The 12377-nt window shown below is 44.3% G+C and overlaps 1 protein-coding gene across 1 annotated transcript in view; it reads left to right on the forward strand.

The window, feature by feature from the left end:
• LOC309348086 (catenin delta-2-like) overlaps positions 1-12377 on the forward strand; it is a 249053-nt gene that overhangs the window by 160828 nt on the left and 75848 nt on the right. Inside the window, exon 3 of the mRNA XM_081873178.1 lies at positions 7783-7895. Within this exon, the coding sequence (XP_081729304.1) occupies positions 7783-7895 (113 nt within the window). The remainder of the gene's footprint in view (positions 1-7782; positions 7896-12377) is intronic.

Consider the following 12377-nt stretch of genomic DNA (forward strand, 5'->3'; position numbering starts at 1 on the left):
ACAAAACAAAAACAAAACCCTGTCAATGCAGGATGGCTCACTAGTCTTGGATTAACATTTTATGAGATTGTTCATTCTCCCCTGTTCATCATGAACAAAGAGAGTAGTTAATCAAACAAATAAAAGTTGTGACAAAAGGCAGAACAGGTTCACTAGCTATTTTCCACCCAACCTGTGCGAAATGTTATTTCTAGTTCCTATATTTCTTATTGGGACACGGGTGGCGCTGTGGGTTAAACCACAGAGCCTAGGACCTGCCGATCGAAAGGTTGGCGGTTCGAATCCCCGCGGCGGGGTGAGCTCCCGTCGTTCGGTCCCAGCTCCTGCCTACCTAGCAGTTTGAAAGCACCCCTAAGTGCAAGTAGATAAATAGGTACCGCTTTCTAGCGGGAAGGTAAACGGCGTTTCTGTGTGCGGCGCTGGTGCTGGCTCGCCAGATGCAGCTTAGTCACGCTGGCCATGTGACCTGGAAGTGTCTTCGGACAGCGCCGGCTCCTGGCCTCTTGAGCGAGATGAGCGCGCAACCCTAGAGTCGGTCACGACTGGCCCTGATGGGCAGGGGTACCTTTATATTTCTTATTGTTTGGTAGGGTATGGGATTTGCTGGCATGCTGGCTGTAGCTTTAATTACTTCTAGAATGGTTTGGGGAAAGAGTTTAGTGTGTCATGGAAAGTAATGTTGCTGTCATTTGGTTTGATCAGTAAAGAATGTTTCAGAGCAGGCTTGCTTGAGAGAAGTTGTATCAGCTGTACCTAAGAGAAGGGAAGCTCCCACTTGGTCTTTCTCTTTGGGTACACTGGAATTAGCACCACAGATGAGTAAATAATAATAATAATAATAATAATAATAATAATAATAATAATAATAATAATTTATTATTTATACCCCGCCCATCTGGCTGGGTTTCCCCAGCCACTCTGGGCGGCTTCCAACAAAACACTAAAATACAATAATCTATTAAAGATTAAAAGCTTCCCTAAACAGGGCTGCCTTCAGATGTCTTTTAAAAGTTTGGTAGTAATTTTTCTCTTTGACATCTGGTGGGAGGGTGTTCCAAAGGGCGGGTGCCACTACCGAGAAGGCCCTCTGCCTGGTTCCCTGTAACTTGGCTTCTCACAGTGAGGGAACTGCCAGAAGGCCCTCGGCGCTGGACCTCAGTGTGGACATACAAACATGTGCCATTGGAATGGGTCATCACCACAATTTATTGGGGAAAACCCAGAGCTTTTTTCTGGGGGGACGCAGGGGTACACATACCCCTAAACATTTTGTGAATCTAACAGAAGAAAAAACTATTTTTTAAAAAATAAATAGTTTCTTCTCTAGCACGGTGAATCATCTGTTCCATCTGTTCCAATGGCGGCCTCATTTCCTGTCACGTGTTTCCTGAGTCTCAGGAGGAAGTGAGCATTTAATGTGTGAAGTAGGAGTTGAAATCTAGCACGGTGATTGGTCAGTTTCGTTGTTACCACCTCCGATGGCAGCTTCATTTTCTTTCCCAGTGATTTTTTTGAGTCAAAATGAGAGTACCCCTAAACAGTTTTTTAGAAAAAAAAGCACTGGAAAAAACAACATTTTTTTTTGTACTGGAGTCCAGCCTTAGCCTTTAGGATTATATGTGATCAAGGGGTAGTTTTACAGTCTATTTCTTTCTTTATTTATTACATTTATATTACACGATATATTTGAGGATCTCAGGGTTCTGCATATGATCTACCCAGGCATGGCCAAACTTGGCCCTCCAGGTGTTTTGGGACTACAATTCCCATCATCCCTGACCACTAGTCCTGTTAGCTAAGGATGATGGGAGTTGTAGTCCCAAAACATCTGGAGGGCCAAGTTTGGCTATGCCTGATCTATACACACACACACACACACACACTTAATTTTCATAACACCTTGTAAAACTGGATAGTGAGATTCATGGGTAAACTGGGTCTACTTGGTCCTAGTCAAACATTCTAGTCCCTAGACCAGGTTTTCCCAAACTTGGGTCCCCAGCTGTTTTTGGACTACCATTCCCATCACCCCTTACCACTGGTCTGGCTAGCTGGGGAATGATGGGAGTTGTAGTCCAAAAACTGCTGGGGAAACCCTTCCCTGGTCTATGCTGACTCTCAGTCATGTAATAATAATATATTCAAACTTTCTTTTACACACTTGTGCAAGATTTACTGCATGAGGAAAGAGTTATGGAAGAAAATTTCTAGTACAGTGGTGCCTCGCAAGACGAAATTAATTCGTTCCGCAAGTCTCTTCGTCTTGCGAGTTTTTCGTCTTGCGATGCACGGTTTTCCATAGGAATGCATTGAAAATCAATTAATGCGTTCCTATGGAAACCGCCTTCCCCCGACCTCTTCTGGCGGGCGGCATTTTAAAATCGCCTGGGACAGCGGAGGACTTCTCCGCTGTCCGGGCGATTTAAAAGCCCCTGGGAAGGCAAGCAGGGGGGACAAAGACTTTTGCCCCCCGCCTGCCTTCAGAAGAGGTCCAGGACAGGCTTCGCGGACCTCTCCGCAAGCAGCGGGAGCGCTCCTCAGGCTTCGCGGCCCCGCCGCCCGGCTTCGGGACATCGTTCCGATGCCAGGCGGCGGGGGGAGGCTTTCTCGCCCCGCCGCCCGGCATCGGGACGATGCCCCGAAGCCGGGCGGCGGGGGGAGGCTTTCCTGCCCCAAAGCCGGGCGGCGGGGGGAGGCTTTCCCGCCCCGAAGCCGGGCGGCGGGGGGAGGCGTTCCCTCCCCGCCGCTCGGCTTCAGGACATCGTTCCGATGCCGGGCGGCGGGGGGAGACTTTCCCGCCCCGCCGCTCGGCTTCGGGACATCGTTCCGATGCCGGGCGGCGGGGGGAGGCGTTCCCGCCTCGCCGCCCGGCATCGGGGCATCCTTCCGAAGCCCGGCGGCGGGAGGAGGTGTCCCCGCCCCGCCGCCAGGCTTCGGAGGAGGTCCGAGGACAGCGGGGAAGACGAGCTGCGCTTCCCCACTGTCCCGGAGATTTCCCTATGGGCTGTCGTCTTGCAAAGCAAGCCCATAGGGAAATTCGTCTTGCGAAGCGCCTCCAAAACGGAAAACCCTTTCGTCTAGCGGGTTTTCCGTCTTGCGAGGCGTTCGTCTTGCGGGGCACCACTGTACCTTGATATCAGTATTAAGCACTGGCTTACAATATTGAAGATCTCCGTGAGACTGTGGAGTGCACATATTCTAGATTGATAGAGAAGTATAAGGAACAGTCATAAAAAGAGGCTGTGTCCTCTTCAGAGTTCATCTACTGCACATTTTATTTTATTTTTTGAGTACCGTTTAGAAACGGTATAAAAACTGGAGACTTTTTCTGTCATATGAAGGGTTATTCTTGATTTGAGAAATTGTGCTGATTCATTGGTTTACTGCAAAATTGGTAGAGTTGGCTGAAACCTAACAGAGATGTTGGTACTGAGCCTATTGCTTCTTTCAAAGCTTTTAGTTATGTTTCCAGACATGGTGCTAAGACCACAAACCCTTGCAATCTCATGTGCTGCCTCTTCAATTAATCACTAGTTACACAGTGTCCTGTCTGGCTGGAGGCCAGGGTGTTTATGGGAAATCTCTCTCTCTCTTCTACTGATATCGATAATAGATAAGGATGCCACCAGGAGAGGTGAGAAATGGTAACAGCAGAACTGACTGACACAACTGTCATCCCCTATTGCTAAATCTATTCATAGGACAATATAAATCAAGCGCCAACTACGGTACTCTTTTCCACCAAATAAGAGATGTGTTTAATATCTGTCATTTTCAGTAAAGGTGGGGGGTAGATGGGGGTGAGTAGAGAGAAGATTGTAAGTAAATTTGATGTATGTATGTATGTATCCCCCTAAGAATGCGTCAAAAAATCCACGTGTGAAACAGCTGTAAAATGATTAAGAAAGAATGTGCAGATATTACAGGAGTTTGGCTTGGTCAGGTTTGAGAAAAAGAGAGTCTGAAAGACAATATTCAGAGAATATTTTACCCCTCCTTTCCTCCAACCTGGAGGCAGCTTACTAAGGGCAGCTTAAAGGTAAAGGTAAAGGGACCCCTGACAATTAAGTCCAGTCGTGAACGACTCTGGGGTTGCTGCGCTCATCTCACTTTATAGGCCGAGGGAGCCGGTGTTTGTAAATAAAACAACCTTGCAGTAATAAAATCACAAAAAATACAGTAAAATCAGCAGTGATAAGAATCTGTAGGACCTCACACAGAAGTCAATTTCCTTTATGATCCAAGCACCTAAACAAAAATGTATTCATTCTTTGTTTGGATACAGTGGTGCCTCGCAAGACGAAAAGAATCCGTTCTGCGAGTCTCTTCGTCTAGCGGTTTTTTTGTCTTGCGAAGCAAGCCCATTAGCGGCTTAGCGGCTTAGCGCTATTAGCGGCTTAGCGGCTTAGAAAAAGGGGTGGGGAAGGGGGGAAAAACTCGCAAGACATTTTCGTCTTGCGAAGCAAGCCCATAGGGAAATTCGTCTTGCGAAGCACCTCCAAAACGGAAAACCCTTTCATCTAGCGGGTTTTTCGTCTTGCGAGGCATTCGTCTTGCGGGGCACCACTGTACTTCTACTATGGGGACAGACTGAATACCACCTAGGGGAGTGCATGTTAGTTTCCCATAAATCCATCAGATGTGATAACTGGTAGAGCTATTTAAATAAAATACTATTTTGTGAGATAGCAGCAAGTGGAATATTTAGGCAGGAAATCAGAAGAGTTTAAGCAATTAAGAGTGCAAAACGTTCTGAAATAAGCATATGAACAAAGAACTTCACTGTTCTTTGAATGCAGAAGTGGATAAACTAATGAATGGATAAGCTATGATTGTTTATAGTCTTATGCCTAATTGTGCTTTAAAGGGGCTTTGTTGCTTTGTGTTATTTTTCTTCTGCGGCAACTGCACATTTTAGTCTTGTCAGGCACCTAGCAGTAGAAATAAGCTGGTCATATTCTTTAGCTAATTACTGGAGTCTATGCAAACTTCCATTATAAAGTCTATGCCTGAAAGGCTATGTTGTTTTGAATACCTGCCCTTAATTTCTGCATTCCTACAGCACCTCACTAAGTTCCATTGCAGCAACCTGGTCAGGGACTAAGTAATATACCTGAAGGAGTGTCTCCACCTCCATCATTCAGCTCAGACACTGTGGTCCACTTCTGAGGGTCTTCTGGCGGTTCCCTCACTGTGAGAAGTAAAGTTACAGGGAACAGGCAGGGGGCCTTCTCGGCAGTGGCACCCTCCCTGTGGAACACCTTCCCGGAAGATGTCAGGGAGATAAAGAATTACACAACTTTTAAAAAACATCTGGAGGCAGCCCTGTATTGGGAAGTTTTTAATGCTTGATGTTTTACTATGTTTTTATATATGCTGTAAGTTGCACAGTGTGGCTGGGAAAACGCAGCCTGATGGGCAGTGTATAAACAGTATAAGGGTGGGGTATAAACAAATGAGGATGGTGATGATGATAGCTGCTCCAGTCTTGTCCTGGGCAAGTCATGGCTGCTGTACAATTTTTTATTTTGTTTAGACTGTTCTGATTATGGATATTCTGGGGCATACCTGGTATGCCCCTTGTCTCTCTACAAGCCATTGATTTATTTTATATTATTAACACCCCTCTGGAGAGTTTGGGATTTCTTGGCACACTGATGCATAAGAAGGTGCTTATTCTCATGTCTGTTAGTCTTATAGTCCTGGTTTTGTGTATGTTTCATGTTTGCTGCAATCATGCGCTAAGCCTGCTGTGCTTGTGTGAAGTGAGAATTGTCTGCACTTTCAATGAGAGTGAATCCTGAAAGAAAAGAGATCTCTGCACAAAATTAAAACCCTCCTTTACTTGAAACGATAACCAGAAAAAGTCCTTTCCATCCTCTTCCTAAGATAATAAATGGCACATGCCAGCAATAACCCTCTAAAACACAGAACAACCAGACAGGTATTGGACATCATTTGGCACCAACCATCAATTTTTAAAGCCTTTCTCAATAAAGCACAGTTACTGTATTTGAAGAAAATAATCTTTTGTGATATTTTCCATTGCACCTTCTTTCAACAACTAGCATAATCCTTCTAGTCTGCCTTTTGGGTAGCATTGCCAACCATTTATTATTGCACACTAGTCTGACCAGTGAAAAGCATTTGCTAACAGGAAAGTACTATCTGAAAGCCGATGAACCCTAGGGGTAGTCCAACTGTTTTATTCATTTATCCCTTCCTTTTCTTTGAACAGAAACCAGAGTAGCTTGCAACTTAAAATCAAATAAAATGCATACCCTCCAATATTTCTCCAGTGAAAACAGGGACGTCCTATTCCATAATGATAATTTTACTATTTATACCCCAGACATCTTACTGCGTTGCCCCAGCCACTCTGGGCAACTTCCAACATATACAATAACATAATAAAACATTAAACATTTAAAAATCTTAACTATACAGGATTGCCTTCAGATGGCTTGTGGGTCAGATAACACCATACCCTCCAGCATTTCTCCAGTGAAAATAAGGACATCCTAAGGAAAAGTGGGACATTCTGGGATCAAATCCAGAAACTGGGATGGCTTCTCTAAATCAGGGATGCCCCTGGAAAATAGGGACACTTGGAGAGTCTGCGAATGGCAGTAAAATCATACCTGCAAATAATGATAAAACAAAATAGCTGCAGAAATAAACAATCTCGTAATATAAACAATGCAACAGCAAATCACAGGGGGGGGGGGGGGACAACAACCAACATAAAAGCAGGAGCAGAAAATAAAAACATCTCCAAGAAATCCTCAGCCCTAAAAGTGTTCAGTATTGCAGCTAGGTGGGTCTCCCTAAGGAGGGCACACTACCTCCAACACCCAGATCTGCCACATTTGCTTATTGGCACATGCTAGGCCAGGCATAGGCAAACTCCGGCCCTCCAGAGGTTTGGGACTACAATTCCCATCATCCCTAGCTAACAGGACCAGTAGTCAGGGATGATGGGAATTGTAGTCCCAAACACCTGGAGGGCTGGAGTTTGCCTGTGCCTGTGCTAGGCTTTTCTAGGGCATGCCAGATTCCATTTGGGCCACCCATGAACTGGGAACTTCTGCTGCCTAGTTCACCATAACTTTGGCCCCTAGCCTCATACATTCCCTCCCCACTCCCTGCCGCCCTTGGCCCAGCCAGGGGGAGGTGGGCAGTACTTTTTTAAAAAGTCAAAAGTTGATAAATCTACCAGTGGGGGGAGAGACAGAGGGTCATCCTGAAACCAGGAACAAGGAAGCTTCTTGGATACTGTCAGGGAACTGCCATCAGCTCAGAGGTGAGAGGTGGAAGGGCAGTTGTGTTACAGGGAGCCTCCGAAGATCTTGCGAAACAGTTCCTCCTCTGGTGAGGAGGAAAGCCCCACGTCCAGTGGGGAGGGGGTGCAGGGACCAGGAGATGCTAGGGAGAGCCTCAACACTGAGCCTGAGCAAAGCGGAGGGGAGGCAAGTCCCCCTTTGCCAGTGCCCACTCTGCGCAGTAGGTTTGGGCACAGAGAGGGGAGGAGAAGGATGGGGGTCACACGACTGTTATGCTGAGGGAGGTATAAGGACCGCCCACTCCCAGATTCTGCTAGCGACTGAGCGGACATGGACTTGCAACGCTCTGCACTGTAAATAGTTTTTACTAATAATAAAGCCCGGAAAAGACAGGTTGGAGTCTTGCCTGTTTGCTCTCGAGCAACCACACCACCACCTGACAGATACATATTACCTGGATTGCACAAAGTTTGTAACAGAAGTGTGTTTTGCATTTCAGGAGTTACAGTTTGAAAGGCTTACCCGAGAACTTGAGGCTGAACGCCAGATTGTCGCCAGCCAGCTGGAGAGATGTAAACTGGGATCTGAGACTGGAAGCATGAACAGCATTAGGTATTGTATGAGATTTATTGTGTTATTTCTCCATAACTGATTGGCATTAATAATGGATTGTGTTCCTCCTCTGACATATCAAGGTGGAGCTGTGATTTATTAGCAAAGAGAAAATGATTGTGAATTGTGGGCAAAAATGGATGTCGCAAATACTCGTGAAAACTGTGGAGGCAATGAAATAATTTGACTTCTGAATCTGCTAGGTTTGGCTCCTTTTTCTCATGCACTGGAATAAGAAAAATAAACGCAATGAAAAATAAATGCAGTTTTTTGGCATGTGGAAATGGAGAGAGTGCCCCAGATCATTTCCTGTCACACAAACATAACTTGTGGAAATATATTACTGGATAACCTTTTGGTCATTCTTCTGGTTGGATCATTTTAGTAGAGAAATTATTTGTGCATTTTAAAATATGTATGATTTTTAACTGCAGTGTTCTGAAATCTGGTTCTTCTTGTATCTCTGGGAAATAATGAGAAAAATGTTCATGCAGGTAGCATGATTCCGTATGCAGAATTATAATGGTGCTATTAGATTTCACTTTTAAAAGGTTCGATCTAAGCAGAGACTTGCATGGAATACTAAATTTCGGTTGGTATCTTAGGTTGCTTGTCTGAAGGCATGATTAGGCTTGTAAAGTGAATTTGTAGTAGAAGATCATTCTTGTAAGAGGACGAAATGATTACACTGGAGACGATCCTCTAAACATTTCTAAACAATTGCATAATATGAATGAGATGTTGACAGAAGAATAGTTATTGCTTCATGATAATAGGCCATACACTTCATGGAGCCAAATTTGCAAATAATTAAAAAAGCACTTCAAGTTTGATGATATGCCAGAAATTTGAGAGACCCGGAAAACAAAATCAAAATCAAATGATTGCATAGTAATTTCTGGTTAGTCAAAATCCTTTAAAACAATATTTTATTTTAAATAATTGAGCAAATGCAAGAAGGGGGTCAAAAGGTTCGCAATGTGGTTTCAAGGTACTGCCAATCTGTTCTTAAATGTGTGCATTGATTCTTGGTGTTTTTTAAGTGTCTAAAGGCACAGTGGCAGTATTGTAGTCATTGACGTTAATCCGACATGCGATTATTGCTAATTTTATACATTTCCCCTAAACACTCTTCCTAACAGTAGGAATATTGCCTGATCTCAGTAGTATATCCACGGGGGCCTGGAACAGAATCCCCATGTAAATAGGGGGTCACCTGTACTCCTAGGACAACTGAAAGAAGTTCTTGCATTTATGTCCACCACTATTAACAAAAGCAGTGAGTGCACCCCTTCATTGTAGGATATTAGCAACTATATCCTAGGCTACCCTTCCTGAATCCCAAAATGGTTTTCGACCTTCTAGGGGGACAGTAGACATGATTTTCACTGCAGAGAGCAAAACCAACCCCTGTATATAGGGTTTATTGACCTAACTAAGGCCTTCAACACTCTAAATCCTAATGCCCTGTGGACTGTCTTTCTGAAAATTGGCTGCCCAGATACATTTGTGAACATCATGCAGCTCCTTCATGATAATATGACAGCAAGAGTCAAACGTAACAATGGCTCTCAAAGTGAACCATTCACAGTGGGATCAGGTGTTAAACAGGGTTGTGTTATTGCCCCAACTCTATTATTTTCACTGCCATGAATCTACACATTGTCGAAGGGAAACTGCCCACCAGGGTAGAAATCATATATCAAACAGATGGAGAGCTCTTTAACTTGAGTACACTGAAAGCAAAGAGTAAGGTTACCATAACTTCTGTCATAGAGCTTCAATATGTTGATGACAATGCAGTGTATGCACACTCAGAGGATGACCTCCAAACCATCCTAAATAGTTTCACAGAAGCTTTATTCTGTGATTTATTCACATATTTATAGCTGAGTTTAGATGGAGGGAGTCCAGATCTTACAGCACAGTCATCTCAGGAGGGGCTTGCTTCCCACAGCAATGCAGCACTGGAGTCCAAGGCATCTTTCCCAGCCTGCCTTCAGCCAAAATTATTCCGCCTATTCCAAGTCTGCTGCTGTGCCAAAGGCCCCAAACTCAAGTGTGACATCATGCCCAGTTGCCCTGGCAACTTTCCAGATCCCCTGCCTCTGTTCATACCTCAGGGCAGGAGGAAAAAAGACATTTTCTTACATGCCAATGGCCCTGTATTGTTTCTTAATGGCCCTAGCTTGTTGTTGTTGTTTAGTCGTGTCCAACTCTTCGTGACCCCATGGACCAGAGCATGCCAGGCACTCCTGTCTTCCACTGTCTCCTGCAGTTTGGACAAACTCATGTTGGTAGCTTCGAGAACACTATCCAACCATCTCGTCCTCTGTCGTCCCCTTCTCCTTGTGCCCTCCATCTTTCCCAACTTTCCCAACATCAGGGTCTTGGCCCTAGCTTAGCCAGGTCATTTTGCATAGGCTAGCCCAGGAATTCCTCCGTAGCTTATATTTCTCCTTTCATATCCCAATTAGTCAAAATCCTACCATTTATTAATTTCTAGGGTTTAGGGTAAGGTTACCAGATGTCCCCGTTTCCTGGGGACAGTCCCCGGATTGACAAATCAGTCCCCATACAAAATCCATTGACGTTGAAAAGTGTCCCCGGATTCATTGAAAAAAATCTGGTAACCTTAGAACTTTAGGGAGCTCCTCAGGGCTTTTTTAAAGCTGGAACTCACCAGAACTTAGTCCCGGCACCTCTCAGGTGGGCACCATTGCCATTATAAGAGAACAAGGGAGGTTTTCATGGTGAGTTCTGGCACTTCTTTTTCTAGAAAAATAGAACTGGTTTCTTCCCCCCAAAAAACCTCTTTAACAATACAGACACATTTGTTGGTAGGGAAGAATGCAGAGTAAGCAAACCTAACATAGCTGGAGGCCCCACTATGTTACAGCAAATACTGCCATGTAATTATATTCATTTTCTAAAACCACAATCTCCCTGTTGACTCAATGGGAGATCTCCCTGTTGACTCAATGGGAGATCTCAAGGAATGTATTCCGTGTATTATTCTGTGTAAAATGAGGAGGATAGCCATGCCTCCTAGAGTTTCTCTGATCAATGTTTGGTCACTTGAATACCAAACCAGGCTGCAGTCAAAAAGTGAAAACCCCAAGTCTGATCTTTCAGTACATTGTATGCTGATTTGCTTTTCTACTTTCACAGCCACTAACACTCAAATTAGTTATATATAGTACCAAACTGATGCAAGCGGCTTTCTTTTCTTACTAATTTAGGAATAGGTCACATTACTCTGATGAGTGTTTCCTTTGAAACCCTAGAACTGACTCCCTTTTCTTTTCTTTTTTGTTTCCCTTTACTTTTGGCTGGTGCCTTTCTTGCCTTCCTGACTTTGGCAAGATGTGAAATGCACAGTAGGGGCTGTATCTGGAGCTTGAAAGGAGATGGGCTCAGTGTCATAATAAGGCTTTTCCATTTGTATGCTGCTCCAACCCTACTCATGAGGAAAATCAGTTACCATGGGATTCAGTATTGGAGACTCTTTGTGAATTGGAACAAAAGCATAATAAAGCTATTATGAGGAGCTTCGCTGAATGGTTTAAAAAGAGACTTGGTGGTGATTTCCAAACAAGGGAGCATTGGAAACTATAAAGTTGATTATTATATCATGAAAGTAAACTGTAAGTTGCAGCACTGGGTGGGTTTTTTAATAATAAAAAAATGCAATGCAAAATGTTATTGCGTCAAAGAACTTAAAATTTTGAACAAATAGGCTTAAACACTATGCTAATGATAAGAAAGAGGACGAGGGTGGTGCTGTGGGTTAAACCACTGAGCCTTGGGCTTGCCAATCGGAAGGTCAGCAGTTCGAATCCCCACAACGGGGTGAGCTCCCGTTGTTCAGTCCCAGCTCCTGCCAACCTAGCAGTTTGAAAGCACGTCAAAGTTCAAGTAGATAAATAGGTACCGCTCTAGCGGGAAGGTAAATGGTGTTTCCATGTGCTGCTCTGGTTTTGCCAGAAGCAGCTTAGTCATGCTGGCCACATGACCTGGAAGCTGTCTGCGGACAAACGCCGGCTCCCTTGGCCAGTAAAGCGAGATGAGCGCCGCAACCCCAGAGTCGTTCGCAACTGGACTTAACTGTCAGGGGTCCTTTACCTTTAATGATAAGCAAAGGCAATTATAAAAATCACAAATCCCTCTTTTCAGCACATAGACCAGCGATGGCCAAACTTGGCCCTCCAGTTGTTTTGGGACTACAATTCCCATCATCCCTGACTACTGGTCCTGTTAGCTAGGGATGATGGGAATTGTAGTCCCAAAACAGCTGGAGGGCCAAGTTTGGCCATCACTGACATAGACAAACCCTATTGGATGTATATAAAAATGGTATTCTGTTTCTGAAATCTTTTATATATTTGTAGAATTTCCAGGGATCAACCAAGTTACATGTTACCCATGCTAAATGCACATGGTTGTCCCATGAATATAGCTCTTCAGTCACGTAGAGAGTGC

This window comes from Podarcis erhardii, assembly GCF_964252035.2.
Source record: "Podarcis erhardii genome assembly, chromosome: 8".
In the NCBI taxonomy this organism is placed as follows: domain Eukaryota; kingdom Metazoa; phylum Chordata; class Lepidosauria; order Squamata; family Lacertidae; genus Podarcis; species Podarcis erhardii.